Consider the following 22,167-nt stretch of genomic DNA (forward strand, 5'->3'; position numbering starts at 1 on the left):
GGCTCACAGTCTTTAAGGCATGAGGTGCTCTTTGGGCATGGGACAGACTCCAGCAGGGGCCCCACGGGTATACATCCTGTCATAATGGGAATGTGTATGTATCATTCTTATGTCTGTGTTGTCTCTTCCTCTCCTTTGACAGCCACCAGGATTCAATCACGGGGCCTCCACCCAACTGACCTAATCAATCTACTCTAACCACTTCCAAAGGCCCCACCTCTAAATACAACAGGCAGATGAAGTTTCCACCCTCTTGACATATTAACCTAAGACTTTGAGGATTAAATGCCTGCCTGAGTCCAGGAAGGCAAACCATATTCAGACCACAGCCATTGGCAATGGCCTTTCCTGCCAAAGGAGGGACAACCCCTGCCTTGGGCACAGGGGACAGGACAGATCTGCAGGTAGGCTCCCGAAGGCAGCAGTGTTGGTGGGAAATGAGGAGAAATCAGGACAGCGATGGACGGCTGAGGACACTAGTTAGAAAGCTGTTGCATCATTTCCAGGGAGAGAGACTGAGGCCTGACCAGCACAACCAGGTGAGCTCCACGTTGTCACAAGGCTGAACTGTAAATATGTGCTCTGTGCAATGAGCGTGGAGCTGGCCAGTGTCCCCGCCTCAGAGTATTTGCTCAAGCATCCACAAAGGTGGCGTAGTGGGGCTGACGGGTGGGGGAGGTGGGGTGGGCAGGGCAGGGTCCCTGCTCTGCTGTCGGGAGAGGCACTGCGGTGGCCAGCGGCCGGGGCGGCTCGCCCATTCTCCGAAGGGGCTCAGAGGCCCCTCCAGGAGGGCGACGAGCTCCCCTGGCACTGCTGCCCCCCTGCATCGGCATCAGGGAGCTGCATGGGCACCTGCCCGCTTCAGGCCAGATGGGGAGAGGAGCCTGTTGCAAGCTTTGAGCTGTTTGTCTCTCCTGGAAATGTGTTGGGTCAAATCGCTACACATAAATGAGGTGTGTGTGTATCTCTTTCTGATGATAAAAGTAATGAATATTCATTGGAAAATACAAAAAGTCAAAGGTAAAAGTAGAGTCACTTATAAGACCACTGTCAGAGAGACGTCTCTCTCCTCGGCCTTGTGATTTCCTTCCTTTTCTTCCATTCATTTACAATATCCGTAGTTCATACAAACACACTCACAACATAATTTGTTAAGAGTTCTATTATATTTTAGATAACTGGATCATAAGATAAATTCTCAGATCCTATCTCCTGCCTTTGCTGTTAACATTTTCCTATGTGATTAAATGTTCTTTGGAAACCTTTTTAATTTATGTACCGTGAGATGGACTCTTTTTGATGTGCACCTCTAAGAGTTTGAGAAATACACAGATTCACCTAACAAACCACCACAGTCGAGACACAGAACAGCGGGGTGTTCACTTCCCACTGCCCCCTTAGTCAGCCCCTCCCTTAGTCCTGAGCCACCTCCTGCCACTAACCCTGGCAATGCTGATCTGCTCTCCCTTCCTAGAGCTTTGCCTGTTCTAGAAAACCATATAAAGAGACTCATTCAGCATGTAGCCTATAGGTCGGGCTTCTTTCCCTCAGCATGAGCCTTTGAGTTTCATCCGCATCGTCACACACGTCAGCAGCTGGTTTCTCTCTATTGCTGAGCAGTATTCCACGGTGGAGATGGACAGCAGTTAATGTATGCACTCAGCAGGACAAGGGCAGTTGGGTTAGTGAACACGCTTTTACTTGTTTGATGATATTCTGTTCTATGGGCATATGATACCTTCTATAAGCAGGCCTAAGAGCTGAATAAAAATGTAAACATTATTGGACATTTGGGTTTGTTAATTTACTATAAGTAATCATTACATAAACATCTTCACCCATAAATCTTTGCAAATCAGACATATATATATACACACACACACTTACATAGTATACATACATCTCAAGCTACCAACACACATGCATTTCTGGAGGTGTAAGAACACACACAAAATATGAAATTCAATTCTATTAGAACTGTCTAAATATGTTTGATTATATATGATTGTATAACAGCCCCGGTCTCAATGTTTTGTATCATTTTATTTATTATTTATTTTTTATAATAACAAAATGAAAACTTGCTTTAATGCCAGTGCAGCAGATTTAACCTGCTAAATAGAACTTGATTAATGTCTTGCCTCTGGAATACTGAGCATAAGTGGCCTTGAAATGCTATCTCAGGCTGGTAGAGACTTTCCCAGAAATAAGTGTCTAGACAGCGGTATCACTCAGGCGGGCAGAGCAGGGACAGGGACCATGTAAGGGTAGGTGCAGGGCCTGGGGCTCTTAAGGACAGCACAGTCGAGTCTCCAGTTACATTTGAGAACCTAAGGCCATAGCCACCAAGAAAGGAATGATAAGGCTGGTACTCGGCTCTGCATAAAGAGATGGAACTTCTCTTTGAGTAGATGCTGCTGCCCTGAAAATTGAAAAGAAATAGAAAAAAAATGTCAGTGTTGATGTTTTCACATCTGCTTTCAAAAATGCACTTGCATTCTGTAGAAAGTTTTAGGCAGAACAGAAAGTTTATGAAGTGAAAAGAAAAAGTCTCTTAGTCTCCTTATTCCCACTTTCCAGAGAAAACTGCCATTGATAATTTGGGTTGTCCTTCCAGGAATGTGAAGCACACATACAGACACACACACCCTTTAAGCCCACGAAATTTGTAACTCGCTTCCTCCACCTAGCTCCCTAACGCCATGGACATCCTTCCATACTGGAGCACCTGCAACCGGTTCATTTCCCCCGTGCATGAATTCATGTTGCGTGGATGTATCATAGCGTTTGCAAAGTTCCTCACCGAGAGACGTTACACTACATCACCAGAGTTTAACTGACAGAGTAAACCCGGCCCTGACCTACAGACACTGAGAGAGGGACCCGTCAAAATATAGACCCTGTTCATAAAATTGGAGTCTGACCTCTAGGTTGTTTTAAAACAGAATCCTGAATTCTTTTAAATCAGTCAAAAGGTAATTATTTAAAATTATGAAACATAATGACTCTGTACTAGTAGCTGGATCCTTTAAAATTCCTAACTCAGAGACCCAGTCTTGGGGGGGAAAAATTCCTGACCCTGTTTCAACGTTGCCTCTTTTCACTGAAGTATCACCACGACCTTGTGTCGGGCTCCTCCTGCTGGACGTTTTCTACAGTTGCACTTTTGAACTTAGATTCAGTTCAAGTTCCAGACTTGGTAATCTTCACTTTTGAATAATTAATCATTACGAGAATACATTTAGTTTTATTTTTTAGAAAATGAAATACTAACACAGTACTTACTAATACAGTATTACTAAGCACAGTAATAATGAGACCCTCCCGTCAACTTTCTCCAATTGGTGCTCTTTTCCTATAAGTAACTAGAGTTAGCAGCGTGGATTTGTCTTTTCAGACCCATTCCTATGGTTACTATTCACAAATAGAAACAATGGTTTTGTTTTCCTTTGCTTTATATGTTTGTGTGTATGTTCTGTGCATGAGTTTGTCAAATTTTAGCTTCACAAGCTATTCTTGTTGATGTGAGGCTGTACATGAGAGTAGAGTTATTTGCAGTTACTTTGGGTTTAAAACTTAATTCTTGCTATGAAATTTATAAATCTCAAAGACTGGTTTTCTTATACACTCTTCTATTTAATTCTTGAATAGTATCTTTCTATTTAAAAGCCTTCTGAGCTCTGACAGCTTTTATTGGCACTTCACACTTTGTTAATTACCTTGAATGTTTTTAACTCAAGTTATTTTGTATTAAGATATTTTACACTCAAGTTTTTAAATATTACATATTCTTTTCAAATATTTTATAAGTTTTGTAAAAGCAAAGTCTTCTCAAATATTTGGTCCTAGTAAACCTAATAAATGTATAAAATTTAATCTTGTTTCTTTTACATATTCCAATAATGGTTAAAATTTTAATTGAACTGTCTTATAACTTTTAACTACAAATTTCAAGTCTAAAATCAGTGACTTAATAGTTACATATATATCAGGATCACAGGGTTAATCCAACAGTTGTTCTTATATGCCACATTCTCTAAAGTTTTGCAAATAAATTAAATGCCAAACACAAATTGTCCCTAAACTTACCACATTTTTATTGCTTTTTTACTTATCCATTCCTTTCTTTAGAATAGGGTACTGAAAGCACTCCCAAAGTCTGACATAGGTCAGAGATCCGGAGGATTTCCATAATTCTGGTCACATATTGTCAAATTGTTTTCCCAAAGCACTCCAGTAATTCTGCAGTGCTATCAGGCATTGAATAACATCTTTTAAAAAGGCTTTTTTTTTTTTTTTTTTTTTTTTTTTTTGCTATTTTTTCTTAAGGTATGTCAAAGAAGTTGAGGCAGAAATCATACCTTTTTAATTTTTATTACATTATTCTTGTCCATTTGCTATTTGGAGTTCCTGTTTCATCTATTATCTACCAGTGCTAAAAAGGTTTGAAAAAGAAATTTGTAAAATTCCTGCTAAGGCAACCAAAGTGGAGAAAACTTGGCAAAGAGTGAAAGAGGGTTTCATTCTTCACATTGGAAGGAAATGGGCAGAACTGTTAAAAACAGACCTGCCAACAATCACTGCAAGAAAGGCCCAAACAGAGGCAAAAGATCTACAGTCCCCTACCCTGCCTGCGGAGTGTGCACCCGGACGCTTGTGGCAGCCTATGACCGGGGAAGGATTAAATAACTGGCAATGGGGTCATTCAACAGAATATTCTGCAGCCGCTGAAAGATTGGTCTGAACCAACTGAAAAGAGGGTGCCTTGCACCATTAAGTGAGGAAATCTCCAGCAGGATTGATTGCTTTTTGTACAAAAAACAAAGACATGTGGATGAAAATAAGACCAAACCAGAAACAAGCCAATGAGCAAGCTTATGTCTATGTCTGCTGCCGTTAGCGCTGTGCATCGAGTAATTGTGGAAGGAGATGGGCCAAGAGCACTTCCTCTTAGTCACTGCTGATAAGGGGTCGTGACTGAAAATAATCTAAATGTCATTCATGGGCACTGAGGTTAAAAAAATCACACTTGCACAAGGTACACCCATGAGGAACTGTGAAAAGATTGAGGCAGCTTTATCAAAAATGTGGAGATCTTCTGTCTGCATGTATTTCAGTTTTTTGGTTTTGTTTTATTTTGTTTTGAGGTACCTGGGATTGAACCCAGGGCCTCATGTGTGCTAGGCAAGTGCTGTCCCTCAGCTGTATCTCCATTCCTTCTTTTTAATTGCTATTGCGCATAGAGATGAGATCATGCAATATTTTTCTTTCTGCATCTGACTTATTTCACTTAGCATAATGTCCTCCAGGTTCTTCCATGCTGTGGCAAATGGCAAGATCTCTCCACGTGTGGGTGTGCCCATGTGCACACGTGGCACTAGGGATTGAACCCAGGGCCTTGTGCATGAGAGATAATCCTTTACCAACTGAAGTACATCCTCAGCCCCACAATTTCCTTTTTTAAGGCTGAATAATGTTCCACTGAATTTATATGCACTTGACCACTGAGCCACATCCCTATCACAATTTTGTATTTTATATAGACAGGGTCTCACTGAGTTGCTTAGCACCTTGCATTTGCTGAGGCTGGCTTTGAACTCACAATCCTCCTGCCTCAGCTTACCAAGCCACTGGAATTACAGATGTGCACCACCATGCCCAGCCATAAATGTTTTCTTTATCCATCAGTGGACATCCAGGTTGTTTTCACATCTTGACCGGTATAAACAATGCTGCAGTGAACCAACATGCAGGAAGAAAGAAGGAAACCGCAGTAACCACAGCAGGTGTTGGGAAAGGATATTCATGCAGTATCAAAATTGCTTCGTATCGGGGATTTTTGTTAAGTAGATTTTAGCTGCTCTTATCACAAAGAAGTAACAATGTGAGATGACGGACGTGTTAATCAGCTTGACATTAGTCACTGTTTTTCTATGTTTCCCATAACATCATGTTGCAAACTTCAAATATATAAAATAAAACTTATGTTTTAAAAACACATGGAAACAACTCCTGAATATACTGTTAAGTGAAAAACAGATCTTATGTATGTCATGATTTATTTCGACTGGTATAAGAGCATAAGACTGGTATAAGGTGTGTGTGTGTGTGTGTGTGTGTGTGTGTGTGTGTGTACCCATATGGGCACACAATTCTCTAAAAGGACCCACAAGACTCTAGAAGCAGTGGTCACCTTGGGGTAGGTAAACCGAGAGGCTTTCTCAACCCTTTCTTTCATAAGGGTTGAATTTTGTCTTATATATACACACATATAAATTTCCAAAAAATTTAATAAGAATTTTAATTAGGATTAAGAAATAAATGTTAAAAGGTCCTTCTGCTGCCTCACTCCTAGAATTTCTGCAGAAGAAAGTGCTGCTGGAGCAGGGGATCATGTGGAGCCACCTCTGGGGCAGGCCCTGGGAGGAGTCTGGGGCAGGTCCTGGGAGGAGTCTAGGGCAGGCCCTGGGAGGAGTCTAGGGCAGGCCCTGGGAGGAGTCTGGGGCAGGTCCTGGGAGGAGTCTGACAGATATCTCTCAAACCTGCACCAGCCTGGAAGCCCAGAGAGACTGAGGAGGTGAGGCAGGTGCAGAAGAATAAACCTCACCCTGCAGTCACACAGGTCAGGGTGGGATAGGACCATAATGCAATTCACCTGTGTTCTGTAATGCTAGGGAGAGGTTATCTGAAAAAGAAAGGCGATTTGAATTTAGACGTCTACTCACGAATTTAAGGCACAGTCAGGATGAGTGCTATGGTCCACGCACTTTAAGAGCTTCACTGGTCTACGGAAAGAAAAAATAAGATTTTAGGAACCATTTATATAACTTCCATCCTTCAAACACGATATACCTGAACAGTTCTGGAGATACAAAGTCTTCCTTTTTAAAATATTAGCTAGTACTTATTTATTTTTTTTTGTTTCTAAAATATATATATATATATTTTTTTTTTATTGTAAACAAATGGGATACATGTTGTTTCTCTATTTGTACATGGAGTCAAGGCATACCATACCATTTGTGTAATCATAAATTTACACAGTGTAATGTTGTTTGATTCATTCTGTTATTTTTTTCCCTTCCCCCCACCCCTCTTTTCCCTCTATACAGTCCTTCCTTAATCCATTCTTACCACCCTCCTTAACCCTAATCCTAAACCTAACCCTAACCCTAACGCTAACCCCTCCCACCCCCAATTATATGTCCTCATCCGCTTATCAGCAAGATCATTCATCCTTTAGTTTTTTGAGATTGGCTTATCTCATTTAGCATGATATTCTCCAATTTCATCCATTTGCCTTCAAATGCCATAATTTTATCATTCTTTATGGCGGAGTAATATTCCATTGTATATATATGCCACAGTTTCTTTATCCATTCATCAACTGAAGGACATCTAGGTTGGTTCCACAATCTGGCTATGGTGAATTGAGCAGCAATGAACATTGATGTGGCTGGGGAGATAGCTCAGTCGGTAGAGTGCTTGCCTTGCAAGCACAAGGCCCTGGGTTCGATCCCCAGCACCACAAAAAATAAATAAATAAATAAAATAAACATGTGCCACTGTACCTCCTTGTAAGCAAAAATAACCAACATGGTTTTGGCACCATAATGAAAATACAAATAACTGGGACAGAATTTTTCCTCCTCAAAGGGATCAGCAAGCTAGTACTTATTGAGCACTTACTGTGTATCAAGAAATTTGACTGTTTGTTACATAGATCCTGTCACTTAATCCTAAAACAACCAAATGGAGTTGGGAGGATTTTCAGCCCCAATTTACAGAAAGCTGATGACAGTGACTTACCCAAGTTCTCGCAGGAGTGAATTAGAGGACTGAACTTGAACCTTGCTGGCTGACTCCAGAGCCTGAGTTTGTAACCTGTCTACACACATGTACGACTTTGTTTGGGAAAGACTCCTAATCAGTGCTTTGGGAAGAAGGTTGGACACCCCCTTGCCTGCGCTCCCCAGGCCTATTTCCCCTGAACATTTGAAAGACCCATAAATCCTAGAGCCTCGTGAGCACAGTTATTTAGTGCCTGTGTACCTGCCAGCTTACTCAGTGCATTTTTTAGACTAATTAAATGAAGCATAGAGAGATTATTAGAAGCTCATGATATGGGTGCGCTTCATGCACCATCTATTAACTAAATAATTTTAACCCTAAAAAGAACCAGACCACCGTGGCCTGCCCTGTGCTCTGTGAGCCAAAGGATCCGGTCCACCAGGCTGATGTTACCCCACACACCTCTCACAGTCACCATTTACAAAACACCTTTAGAAGAAGAGTCTGAGACCCCAAAAGCACACCTCGCTCTGTCCCTTTGAGTGTGCACTCCTTACTTTCCTGAAAAAAATCTCTGCTTGTGCCTCTCTCTGATGCATCCCGAAATTCCTTCTTCACTGTACATCAAGAAACTGCTAGGGCCTGGCAGAGTGGCATGCCTGTAACCCCAGCAACTCAGGAGGCTGAGGGAGGAGGATCACAAGTTCAAAGCCAGCCTCAGCAACTTAGCATGGCCCTAATCAACTTAGCAGGACCTTGTCTCAAAATAAAAAAGGGCTGGGGATGTGGCTCATGGTTAAGTGCCCCTGGGTTCAAACCCGGGTACTACAAAAAAAAAAGAACCTGCCAGGGTCAAGTTGAGGTCCCCTCTCTCTTCTGGGGGACCTCCTCAAGAAAGCCACCGAGTCCTTCCGGTATTGGAATCCAGACCCAAAGAGCCAGCCCGTCTGTTCCCTTAGACGCTGAGGCAGAGAGCAGTGGGGACAGGGATTCTGAGTCCCGGGAAGCAGGACCTACAACCCCCAGGGTTTCAGCTGCACTTCTCTCAATGTCTCAGGAGCAGGAAGTGACACCTGAGTACGAGATAAAGAGTCTGGTCCATAACTATTCAATAAATGGTAGCTACTCTTTGTCTCCACTGGACTCTGGTGAAGCGTCTGTCTGTAAAAATCTAAAACCAACTCCCGCCTTCACACCTATTATGGACAAGAACTCCCAGGAATCCAGACACACAGGAACCAGGATCCTTTATCCTTTCCTCACCGTACAGTAAACAAGGGGAGGAGGAAAACAGAAATGGGCAAAGGATAATGTCCTTTGATTGTCATTCAAATGGACTCTGAGAAGAGGGAGGGGCTCAGACGACACCCTGGTCAGAAGGTGCTCCCCAGGGCCACTTCCAGAAGCAACCCAGAAGACCATCGCCTGGCATTCAGAGGTGAAGCCTGGAACCTTTCAACACCCCCACCTTTGAGGGTGCACGGGATGATACACAGCGCCACCTACAGGTAATCGTTGATGCAGCTGTACTGGAACCCCATGGCCTCCAGCCTCTCTTCCAGGATCTTCACACTGCCCTCTCCACAGGATTCCCTAAAACATAACACCATATATTTTAAAAATAAATAAATACAGGAGGAGGAGGAGAAAGAAGCTGTTCCTAAGTTAAATAAAATTTCTTTCGACAGTGTGCTCTCAGATACTTTCCTCTCAGAGGGAATATGAGGAAGTCTCTAGTTCAAAAGTGCTGCTTCCCGTAAACCCGGTAGCGGATGCTCTCAAGACCCAACACTGGGCCATTTTGGTGTAACCAAAGAGAAGCTGGGAAGTGCTTCAAGTGAAAAGGTGAAAGTTCTCAACTTAATAAGCAAAGAAAAAAGTCCTATGTGGAGGTTGCTCAGAGCTACCTAGGAGTGACCTTCCCACCATGCAATTGTGAAGAAGGGAAAAGAACGGATGCTAGTTTTGCTGTCACACCTCACACTGCAAAAGTCACAGCCACGCCCAGTGGCAAATGCCCTCGTCATTCACTCCCTTTTCTCTCATCTTGTAGACATGAGTACGGTACAACGAGAAAGACACAGCGATATCATTCTTATTACAGTGTATTGTTATCGTTCTATTTTTAGTTATTGTTGTTAATCTCTTACTGTAGCTAGTTTAAAAATTAAACCCTATCATAGGTATGCATGTACAGAAAAAAACATGGCATTTATAGGATTGGGCACAATTTACAGTTTCAAGCCTACACTAGGGGTCTTGGATCACAGTTACAGACTTTTAAGAGGCATTTATTCCCACAAGGCTTTTCAATAGAGCAAGGACACTCTGCTGTCCGTGGTGTTTTGTGTTCTGCTTTATTTAGCCCATGTCTCTGTGTGTGTGTGTGTGTGTGTGTGTGTGCGCGTGTATCCCATTATGCATACACGTACAGTGTGTTTAATCCCTGCATGCCTCCCTTACAGACTACAGTTCATATCGTGAGTTCCCTCTTTGGAAGACCTAGGTTGATTTCTATATTTCACTGCCTTTTTATGCTACAACAAACCTTGTTGAAACTTCATTTTCATACACATTCTTCTTTATCTGTTTCCTCGGCGTACATGTCTAAAATTAAGAATTTAGGGCTGGGGATATAGCTCAGTTGGTAAACTGCTTGCCTCGTAAGCACAAGGCCCTGGGTTCAATCCCCAGCACCGCAAAAAAATAAATAAATAAAATAAAATAAAGAATTTTAGTTCTCTGTCAACAAGGTCTCAGGCCCTTCGCGTGTACTGGCAAATGACACCTCGGCAGAGCGCGGGGAGTGTCCATTTTCCACACTCTCATTCGTGGTGATTCTCCCCCACTCCCCCACCACGTCACAATTAAGCAGGGATGGATTGTAAAGGCCTCAGGGCAGACACGCCCCGCCAGTGTGGTTTTAGGCCTGGGTTATGAGGAACAAGAGGGAGGGGAAACGGCCTCCCACCCTGGCTGGTAGAGAGGCAGAGGGCAGGGCGGAGATGAGCAACCCCACTGCAACTTCCTCCAGAGCGGCCACAGCAGTGAGGGCAGAGTGCCCAGGGCATCACTCCAGAACTTTTCCAAAGTCAGGACGATGCCCTCCTCTGGGCCAGGCTTCTACTCGGGATTTTTAGTCAGCAGTGACATGGAGGCTCTGGGGTGCCTGGGCACAGAGAGGAGTGTGATGAGACAAGGAAATAATGGGAATTGCTGTAGTCGTGTGTTATGCAGTAATAATAAGCTGCATTTGGTATTTGCCTGAACTTGTAAAACTAAAATAAAGGTGCCTGGTGACAAACTTGCTGTGTGGCAGGATGACCCTCCTGAACAATGCCGATATGAACCTTGATCTATGATTTGAGTGGCGGCTCCTAGTCTAGTCGTGTTCTGGTCTTTATCCATGAAGACCAGAGCATGACTGGGCTGAAAATCGCTACTTAAATCCCTGGACTTTTGGAGCAAACTGTCAGCAGCACCGTGACCAGAGGACTCCACGTCGCTCTGTCTCTTGACTGCCCCGGCTGCTGTCCACATTATCGCTGATTGCTGACTGACCATTGTCACTGAGGCCAGATGACTGATCACCTCTCCCGCGCAACGACTGCCACCCAGCCTCCGGCTTATTGGACAATAAAGCCAATCACAGACATCCGAGGAGCTAAGAGAGGCTACGGCTGAGAAGAATTCCCTTGTTCTTGCTGACCAGCTTCTTGGCTAAGAGATGTTGCATTGAGTAAGTCCATGGGGATTGGACTCTAGGTGAACAAGGGAGTGAATCTTCAATGTATTTGTGACTTGCTATTATTAGGAATGTTGAGTTGAGTGTGCATGGCATGAATAAAATCCACTTGTTGGAACCAAACTTGATTCCTCTCTTACTGCTCGCAACAAAGAGTCAATGGTCATTCTACAGTTCCTTGAAACAAAGGTAGCCAAAGCCACGCCAAACGCAATTAGGTGCTAGTCATGTCATTTGTAGTTCTTTGCCTATCTGGGGCTTTATTTGTTTATTTTAAAATAAATTTTATTGTGGCTATTTGAGGCTTACCACGTGACATTATGAGCTATATAGAGTTAGTATAATTGTCACCATACTGAAACACATTAATATACCTATCATCTCAAGTAATTACTTCTTCATGACAGGAGTAGCTAAAATCTACTTATTTAACAAAAATCCCCAATACAATACAATTTTATTATCTATAGTCCTCATGTGTTTTCCCTAAAATCTGAAGAGTCCAAGATTCCCTCTTTCTTAGCTCAGGACTTACAACTCTACCTGGTGACTCAGATGTACAACCATACATTCTGACACTTTTTGGAACCTCTCCTGAAATAGAAACGATAAGCTGAGGTGACAGTGAACTGTGATTTCCTAATTTTACTAAACGTAAGTTCAAAGGACAAGCTTCCTTTAACAGAGTCACTGAAACAATAAGCAAGCATAACTTTCAGACAAAGAGCAATTTCTCAAGAAAACAAGAAAAACAATACATATTTTTCATGAAACAATGAGTGCAATATGTCTTTTGGGAAGGGAAATGCAGATTTTGGTACAATTTATGTAATAGGTAGTTTGCAAATTTATTGCAATATACTTCCTAAAAGACATATGGCATAACTTACGTAAGTAGATTGCAAATTTATTGCAATCTGTTGCTCAAGAGATAGGAGAAAATAACACTCAGTATATGGTAAGTCTTAGAGGGTACTGGGAGGATGAAAACAGGGATTTGCTGAGGTTCTCTTGGACCACACATTCAGTGGCACACCCACTCCTTGGATTTGGCAATACTTTCCTCCAGGTAGCATCGATGCTCTGAGGAACAAGGCCCCAGTTTGCCTCGGAAGCTCCATCATGGCTGTTTAGCTTTAAATGGGCTGAAGCTTCATTGGCAAGTTTCTAAACCAAAAGGGTTCAACTGTTTTCATTTGAGTTTGTGCCAGGAGTGCCCTTCATTGGTGGGAAATACGAGTTCAAGCTTGCATCTGCATATAAACTCAAGTCCAGTTCCCAAAACTATGCACTGTAAAACCTCCCTTCCTAGTTATTTGAGATCTGCTTGTAGAGATGTTTGCTCCCTGAGAAAAAAGTCTTCATCGCAGAGTCCCTGGTTTGGTGCTGAAAACCCTGGTGAAGGCTTTGGGGCTTACATGACGGGAAGGAGAACCTCACAAATGCATAAGAAACTTGCCTAGCCAAAGTTGCCCAAATTACTCAAAAAGGAACACCATGCTCTATGGCTGAGAGTCTGCTGGACAAAGGAGAGTTTCTCTGGGGGCTCAAGACTGGCTAGTGGCATTCCCCAGAAGTCAAGCCTCTACCTTTCTCTATTACCCATGTTAGAAACAGAGGAGACTGGCATTTCTCCAAAACTAAAAATTAAAAATAGACCTGATCATATCATATCAGAGAAAAGCATGTTTACACAGCTGCCACCACCAACAGCATCATAACTTACACATTGGGTCCCCCGATTTCATGCATGACCCAGATCTCAATTCGTGTGATTTTATCCTTCTGGAAGTATGGAATTTCAAAATCTGCAAAAAAACTGAGAGACAGGGAAGAAATTTCTTTCCCTCCTCCCTCTCCCTCCTCTCCCTTCTTTCTTTCTTCCTTCTTTCCTTTTGCACCGCTTGGGATGGATCCTAGGGCATCCCCAGCCCTGGAGGACATTTCTTAGAGTTCTAAAGAAATAACATATTTTTGCATTTCAGTTGTTAGTTGATCTATACATTACATTTCAGTAGCTTTATTTTTCAGCTTTTATTTTTAGGTTCCTTATTCATGCATTCATCAGCTATTAATGGCTTAACTGTATAGACATGCTTCTATCACCAGGCCACACATCTGTTTTGCTTGACCTGAATTTGAAGAAGCAAGCCCTAGACTGGGTTTTAGGACCATTCTCTTCAGCCTTCATTCAAAACGGCTAACATTTTGGCATTCTCTGTTGCACTTGTTGGTGCTGCAGTTCTTACCCTTTGACAGGATAGGCTCCCGTGGGCTCGGAACCATTCAGCATGACGTAGATCACCCCAGAACTATCTCTTGAATACTGCAAGGAAAAAAACATTATTTTGAGCAAAGTAAGACATGTCATTTTTCTGCTATGAAATAAACATTTTTTTAAATTGACAATTCTCAAACATGGGCAAAAATTTGATATCTCACATGGCTTAGTAGGGGTGCAAACTGGTTTATCTGGGGGAAGTGAATTGCTTTCAAATGTCAAAAAGTCATAGATTCAGTAATTTCAGGTCTGGGGCTCTACCCTAAGAGGATGATAGAAATACACAAAGATGGTATGACATACACAGTATCAGTACCAGCTGGAATAAACTGACTTATGCTGCATCAAAGTCCCACTGGCTAAAGCCACAAAAAGACTTATTTTATGCTCATTCCACAAGTTCATCACAGGCCCATAGAGTTTTGCTTATTGTGTTCTCACTCTGAGAGCCTCGCTGCGGAAGTCTCCACAGTTGCAAAATCACTGATCATAGAAGGGAGAAAGGAAGGTGGCAAATCACAGAACATTCTTTTTTTCTTTCTTTCTTGTTATTTTTTTGGGGGGAGGGGGAAGGGGAAATACTAGAGATTGAACCCAGAGCCTAGAGTAGGTTAGGAAAGCACTGAGCTACATTTCAGCCCATTTTAATTTATTTTATTTTTTGTGGTGTTGTTTATTTTTTATTATTTTATTTTATTTTATATTTTATTTTATCATAAATTTATTTGAGCCAGGTTTCACTAAACTGCCCTGATGGCCTCAAACTTAGGATCCTCCTGTCCCCATTCTACCTCCAGTGGTTCAGATCTCAGGTGAGCACCACTAGGACCCTTTTATAGACCCAGTCTTAAAGGCTTCCACCTGTAGTCACAGAGGTCACGCCCTCTCACATCTCATTGACCAACGTAAGTCACACATAAATAACTCCAAGAAGCAGGGGAATGCAAACCACAGGTGCAGCAAACAAGTCAGAAATATTTGGCACACACTAAGGACCACCATAAGCATGGTGCACAAAGATGTGCAATGCAGCATGTTTGTCATTACAAAATATGAGGAACCAATTTAAAACCCTCAACCACAAAAGAATAGTATGTAAGCCATGATACTGGTATCTGACAGAATAACCCGCCCTTAGTAAAAGTCTGCTATGTATTTGCAATAGCAGAGGAAGGGTTTATATCCAAAGCAAAATGCAAGATCGGGTATATAGGGCCTGAGCTTTGCTACGTTAAAAATAAATAAGCAGAAGTCTAGTAATCCCCAAGGGAGAAACAGGTCCAGAGAAACCCCCTAATCTTCAGTTCCGAATACCCTGGGAGCATGTAATTTCCCCAAAATGTTTGTGCTAGAATAAACACAAGTGAGGGTGAATTATGTGTCACTGAGATAAACAGGCCTGGCTTTATGCTCTAAGTGAAATGATGCCTCATGACAGCTGTGTCATGACAACAGTACACTCCACGTCCGTCACACGTGTCTGGATTGCTTTCAAATGGTGCTAACTGGCAAAATTAAATCCTCAGATGCCAAGGTCAGATGACCACTGTGTTAGGGAGGTTGCCTCTAGGTGGTAGGAATAGGAACGATTCTCACTTACATTTTCAGTAATTTGTCATTCTCTGTCATAAGCAGCTATCACACTAACAATGAAGAGTTCATTTAAAAATACATACAGATACAATGAGGCTATATAATGCAGTGGTTGAAACTTTGGTCTTCGCTGCTAGACTGCCTGGTTTCTAATCCTATACATTGCCTCTGTAACTCTAGTAAAGTCTCTTCAGCTCTATGCAACTCATTTTTACTATCTGTAAAAACATCTACCTCATGAGACTGTTATACAGATGAGAATTTTTAAAATAATAACTTAATATTTGGGCTGGGGATGTAGCTCAGTAACAGAGAGCTTACCTAGCAAGCACTGGGCTATGGGTTTGAATCCCTAGTATTGCAAAAATAAGAGTAATAATAATAACTCAACGACAATTTTTATTGAGTTCTTATTGGCTCAGGTTCAGGTCCTCTCCTCGTCACTGTTCTAGACAGCATCTTCTCATGCTTCAACTACCCAGCATATTCTAAGGGCTCAAAAATGGAGACCACTGTTATTGGTTTCCCATCACAGAACTGGGGGAAGTGGGAGAAGTTGAGCAGATCGTTCAGGTAGAATATATGGCTCCTTTACAGGTAATGCTGACATCTCCCCTGAGTTATTATGACAATCCCCTTCCATAGTTGAGGGGCCCTGGCAGGCACCACCAGCTGAGTAGAGTTAGGGCTCAAGATAGAAGCCGTGAGAAGAGGGAAAGAGTGTTCTCCCACTGGAGCTGGCTAGAGAGCCCAGGGGCCTACAGTGTCCTTTGCAGGGAGCCCTTTGCTTAGTTCCCAACTGCAGCTGTGGTGGAGGATTTGGCGAAAGGCCCCTTACCCTAAATAGCAATGTATTCAGTGGAAACCTGGAGACCCAGAGTAGAAGATGGGACTCAAAGAGACATGATACTCCCGAAAGGGAGGTGGGGCTGGCGTGTGGAAGTACCCTGATCTCTGCCTGCCTCCTCATCGGTGTAACTTACATCTGACAGTTGGCAGCTCTTTGCCAGACACTGAGCTAAAGACTTGTCCCTCTTTATTTCTAACCTTTATTCTAAGCCTGGTGACAGAGAATGTGAACTACAATCATTGACATTTTATAGCTACTGAAGGCAATCATCAGCCCTGGTGATGAGCAACAGACCTAGCTTAAGGGGGCCATTTCTATATCTCTAGCTTATCTGCAGACTCTTTTTTAAATATATATTTTTAGTTGTTGGTTTTTTTTCATTCATTTATTTACATGCAGTGCTGAGAATCAAACCCAGTGCCTCACACACACTAGGCAAGTGCTCTACCACTGAGCCACAATCCCAGCCCTATCTATAGACTCTTATTATCTCCTCTCCTATTAATATTAGTTGGTAGATATTTCTAACCCCTCCATCTAGACCCAGGACCACAGTCTTCCATAAAGGAGAGGTTATCCATCCCATCAGACATGACAATAAAGACAAATTAATTTGAAATACTAATAGCAACCATGATTTAATAGAAATAATAATGGCTATGAAATATCCTCATTTATACTTAACTTTTACCGAGTGCTTTCTCTGATCAGACACTGCATTAAATAGTTTATCTCCTTAAACGCTTTCAACTTGGTGGAGCAGAGAGAATGAATCCGGATGTTGTCAGTTAGTAAGCAAGGCTTAGGAAAGTTAGTACTGCCCTGGGGTCCCCTCTCTGAGCCCCCCTGTTCTGTGTTCACAAGTGCCCACATATGCTCAGGCACTGTGATCCATCCCAGACTTACCTGCATGGATGCCCTTTTCCAATAGGAATCCACAGGATTATTCTCACAATCTTCTGATGTAGGACAGGACTGGTAATCCAGTCCTAAGAGAAAAGCAAAAAACACATTTCATTTCAAAGATCGTATTAGGGAAGCCATTCATTTACAATATTTGCCAGCTCCACATTTAGCCCACATTCTGCACTATGTGCACAAGTCATTTACCCACACTAAATCCTCAGTTTTGCCTTCTAGATAATGAGAAGAGGAAGGCAGCATGGCACTGGGTTGGAGCACGGGTTGTCAGTCAGACTGAGTGACAGTGGCTTGCTAGCCAGACACCCAGAAGCATGTTCCTTAATCTTGCTGTGCCTCAGTTCCCTTATGTCAAAATAGGGATCTCACAGAGCTACTGCAGAGATTAAATGAATTGATATGTGTGAACTGTTTAAACTTGTACCTAGTAAAAGAGAAGTGTTTTCTGTTATCATTACTATTAATTATTATTGTCACCGCCTGCCTCAGAGGACGGTGAGATGAAGGCATATGAAAGCATCCGGCGTGGGTGGCAAACGCACAGCAAGCAGGAACTCCTGCTTCTCATGCCATAGGTGCAAGTGTCTTACCAGACCCGTTTTTCTGTCGACACCAGCTCAAGAAATCTCCAACCCGACCATACAGAACATCGCACAGAGGCATAAAGCGGCGTGTGTTGTCTGAGTAGCTAGTCACAAGGAGGTGGTTATTTTCCCAGAACAGGGACTAAGGAAAAACAAAACAAACAAATACAAAACAAAATCACAACAGATGACTCAGGCACAGTGAGACAAGCAGGAAACACGTCCCTCACCCAAATCTGACTTGCTGCAGAATGACTAAGTTTTCCTTTTCTGTGTCTCTTTATGCATTTAAAGAGTTCTCCCATTCCCACTCCCTTAATTCAAGGTTATCCTGCAAAGGACAATGAAATACTTTCCCAAGTACAAAATTATGTACATGTGGTAAGATCCTTGCATGAAAAAGACCAAGAGACCTGGATTAGACCCTGCTCCTGTCATACACTAACTGTGATTTGACCAAGGTCTTGACTAGGTGTGTCATCTCGTGTAATCTCCCTGTCTCAGTTACTACACCCAGAAAATGGGGAGCATGAGTCCTTTCTCTCCTTCCCCAGCTGTAATTAGGACAGTTTGCCATCACAGAAAGCACTTTTCTAAATTGCCCCGAAGCACAGTACTCTTACAGTATACGTTAATACATTATAGTTTCCACTCTCGATAGTGTTTTCATGCCACACAATATAAATGACGATGTCCCCAACTCTTTGGCTCATCTGACACTCAGTAGTCCAGTCATGCTATATCCAGACTGAAAGGTCTCCCAGGTGAAGACTGATTTTCACAGTTGCATCCTTAACCCTTGGTATAAAGTCTGGCACACGAAGGAGCCCAGCAAATCATTTCCAGGTTCATCAGTGAGCCCACCAAATCAGAAACAGGAAAGCAAAAACCATGCTTCCCCTTTTTACTGATAAGGAGGCAACAAGGTTCAAAATACAACATATACTATAAAATCATGTTTTCAGTCTATTGGCTCTTTGAACTTCATAGTTCCATTTACCTACCTGCCTTTACAAATCATACACTAGGGAAAACTCAGGTTAGGAATGATTATGTCAAGCTGGGTGTGGTGGCACATCCTGTAATCTCATCATAAGTTCAAAGGCAGCCTCAGCAACCTGGGGCTTAGTCTCAAAAAAAAAAAAAAAAAAATGCTGGGGATGTGGCTCAGTGGTTAGGCACCCTGGTTTCAAGTCCTGGTACCAAATACATATACATATATGTATATATGTGTGTATATATATATATATATATATATATATATATAAAATTATGTCACAGAAATAAAAGTGGTATACAATTTTCTTTAAATTTCAGGTAGTTTTAAGCAAGCATTTTATGCAGACTTCCTCATTTATTTTCATTTTATTAGACCATAGCCTGCAGACAAAATATAGACAGGTAGTTTTCTTAAAGAAACTGCTACTGAATAAAGACAATATTGGGACAAACTGAGAGCAGAGATTGGTCTCCTGGAAGGATGCTGACTTTGAGGGTCTTCTGTGTGACTCCAGGTTCAGGCCATTGGGCCAGTTAGGATGGAGGCTATTCAGAGGTGGGCAGATGAGGAAGCCCAGTGTGAAAGCTGTGGCAATGTTCTGAGGTCTTCTGGTGATTCGTGGTGATTCTACACTACCTGACTGACTTGGGAAAGCTCTTCTGCACAGGATTGGGCGGCAGATACAGGATTTCTGTTGGAGGTGAAGCTGCCCAGCCGCCAGTGAGCTCAGTGCACCGGCTGAGTTGGTGGCTTGCTTTTTCCGTGACACCACAGGACCCTGGGGCCAGCTGACCCTGTACCTGACCTTGTCTGTCTCCACAGAGGAAGAGTGAGGATTTATCTGAGACAGAGGGCGTTACCTTGTCTCTGGGAATGGAGTGCATGGAGAGGTCAATGAAGAGGTCATAGTCCGAGGGGAGTACCGAACAAGGATCCTTGTCCAGCACCACTTTAAATGCTTCCCAGATGGCGGTGCAGTTTTTGTCCCTGTATAAAAGCACAAGTCAAAAAAAACAAAACACACCATGACGTGCCGTGAAGGACTTGCATTTCTCCAGAGTTTTTACCAGTCATCGGTCACATGCCGACAACAGAACCAGCTCTACAAAACAGACAACAAACTGTTGCAGCTCCAAGTGACGGATTCAGAAATCTGACACTGGCGGGTCTCTCAGAGCTAGGGAATATGGTCTCACCCCAGGCTCACAAGAGGAAAAGACCACCAACTAAAAAAGGACGATCATAATAAATCATGCAGCCTCTGGGCTTCAGGTGCCTGTTCATGGAGACATAAGTGTGCAGCCAGGACGTCCTGGGCTTGGAACAAGGTGAGGCCAGGCCAGCAGGTAGGACTTGTGAATCCAGCAGTGAGCCCCAGGTGAGATGAAAGGCTTCCAGGCCCTGGTAAACAGAAAGTAAGCCCTCCAGGGCCAGCTCCCGGCCACGCTGGCTTTGAAAACGCTTCCCACCACATTGGTCACCTGTTCTGAGGTTGGGTGGTGGATAGCACATGCTCCTCAGGCTTCTCTCTGCTCTTTCGTATTGCCTAACATACATCACAATAAAAACAGCTGGCACAAGAAAGAGCTGTTATGAAAACAAAAGAGAAGGGGTCCAGGAAGATACAAAAATCAGTAAGAAGTGTGTGCCAACCGGGAAGGAGAAACTTGAAAAATCCTCTCTGGTGAAAGGATCTGAAATTCCCAAAGGACTCAGGTTGGCGTCTGAGGATTCTAGCTGAGCATAAGCTGGCTGGCAAACGGCTGTCCTCCTGTTACAGAGCCGGGAACTTCCAGTAGACTGAGGCACCACAAAGCCCAGCTTCAAACCTCAATTCTTGCAACCAGGTCAGAAAGATTTCAGACATGTCACTCAGAGTAACAGGAATGAGTTTATTGAAGGGATAGGGAAAAAGGAAAGGGGACACTCTCAAGGGAGAGAGTAGGTCTGCTCAGAGAGGAGAGGGACAGTGTGCCTTTCGTACACTCCAGTTTTATTGGGAACCCCAGTGAAGTTTCCAGACAGTCCCATCCAGGCCCACCTCTTGACTTTTGACTGACAGCAGGGTGACATCAGACGTCTAAGTCCCCCCTGTCATGGCACCTCTAGGTCACCTTGGCCCATGCTGAACAGTTCTAATTGGATTCTTAACCACACGCTCTTACAGATTTTATGGGTAGGAGGAACTGCCCTTATCTCCCAGAGTTTTAGGATCTGCACAAGTCTCCTCCTTCAGAGTAACTTGATAACTCCTCTTATCAACCTTCTCTTGGGCCTGCATTTCTCCTGCAGGGAAAAGGTAGTTTGCTGAAGAGTGTGACATATCCTGTCCACTGAGGCCAGGCAAGGCTGCAGGTAAATTGCTTCTTGGAAAAAAAGAGCACGTGGGGAGTCAGCACAGGGGGTCCACTTTATAGAACGATTCTCTTAAACTCATGTTCCCACCATCCTCACTTGTCTGTTCCCTAACATCCAAACTCGCCTTTACCCCGCGATCACCCTGGATCGGAACCCCCACCACAGAGCACCCCTCGCAGTAGACTCCTCACTCCGGTCCCTCACCTCCAGACCCCCACCCTCCACACTGGCCCCTGCCCTAAACCTTACCCATCTATCACGTCAAGATTCGCTAACACCCCCACCATGACCCTGGATCTGTTTCTCCCTCCCCAGGCGCTTTCACCTCGGACTCTCCCCGGCTCCACCTGCCATGCTCACCGCAGCTCCGGCCTCAGCAGTGAGCTGTACTCGGCGCAGCGGCCCAGGAAGATGCTCTGCAGGTGCGGGCTGGTGCCCTCCCCGCCCCACCGCTCGCCCGCCGCGCCCGCCCCCAGCTGCAGCAGTAGCAGCTGGAGCAGCGGCAACCACCACGGCGCGCACCCTCGGGCTGCCATCCAGGGGACTGGGATTCCTCCAGCTCGGGCCTCCTGGGCTCCTCCCACTTCCCCTCCTACCACCAGGGCGGCTCCTCCGAGTTTAACTGGAGCGCGATTAACACCAACCATCCTCGCTTCTCCGCTGCTCCGACCAAGACCGAGAGAGCTTGGGAGTCACCCGGCACAGGGCTATTGTTCTTAGCCAGAGTCCTCGAGATTGAAGCCCCAAAGAAGCAGCGAGAGTGGAGAATAGGCGAGAGGACTTCAGTCATCACAAGACTTCTGGCCCCAAACTGTGTAACAACTTTGGCGTCCTTTTTCCCAAGGGTCGATGGATGGGTTTTGCTTGTTTTCAGGAAATAATAACCACAAAAGCCAATGTTTATTGAGGCGTTACTATGTACCGAGCACTCCACAAGCCTATTCATTTACTTCTCACATTTCCCAAGCTAGGTTTATGATTATCCTTATTTTACAGATAAGTAAATTCAGGTATATTTACAAACCTCTCAGAGGCCACAGCCTC

General features: G+C 43.6%; 1 protein-coding gene across 4 annotated transcripts; it reads right to left on the minus strand.

The window, feature by feature from the left end:
- Positions 1-1,121: 1,121 nt before the first annotated feature.
- Positions 1,122-21,944, minus strand: Bst1 (bone marrow stromal cell antigen 1). Of its 4 annotated transcripts, none has more exons than XM_047566878.1 (9): positions 21,720-21,944; positions 19,626-19,752; positions 17,772-17,907; positions 17,167-17,249; positions 13,786-13,862; positions 13,263-13,355; positions 9,298-9,384; positions 6,726-6,785; positions 1,122-2,422 (listed from the first exon to the last, which is right to left on the minus strand). In XM_047566878.1, exons 1-9 carry the CDS (start codon positions 21,911-21,913, stop codon positions 2,317-2,319), a joined length of 963 nt encoding a protein of 320 aa, XP_047422834.1. In that variant the 5' UTR covers positions 21,914-21,944; the 3' UTR covers positions 1,122-2,316. The 4 variants fall into 4 exon arrangements, with proteins under 4 accessions (XP_047422834.1, XP_047422836.1, XP_047422837.1 ...); XM_047566880.1 differs by having other exon boundaries at positions 1,123-2,422; positions 21,768-21,944; XM_047566881.1 differs by lacking the exon at positions 21,720-21,944 and adding an exon at positions 21,449-21,568 and having other exon boundaries at positions 1,124-2,422.
- Between the last annotated feature and the right edge of the window lie 223 nt (positions 21,945-22,167).

Source organism: Sciurus carolinensis, chromosome 10, assembly GCF_902686445.1.
Source record: "Sciurus carolinensis chromosome 10, mSciCar1.2, whole genome shotgun sequence".
Classification (NCBI taxonomy): domain Eukaryota; kingdom Metazoa; phylum Chordata; class Mammalia; order Rodentia; family Sciuridae; genus Sciurus; species Sciurus carolinensis.

Coding starts and splice junctions, on each gene's coding strand:
- Bst1 (XM_047566878.1), bottom strand. CDS start 21,913: ATGACTGAAGTCCTCTCGCCTATTCTCCACTCTCGCTGCTTCTTTGGG. Junction 9,385..13,262: donor GAAATCGGGGGACCCAATGT/GTAAGTTATGAT, acceptor GTTATGTTTTAG/GGAATCCTGTGGAGAGGGCA. Junction 2,423..6,725: donor CCTGACTGTGCCTTAAATTC/GTGAGTAGACGT, acceptor TTCAATTTTCAG/GGCAGCAGCATCTACTCAAA.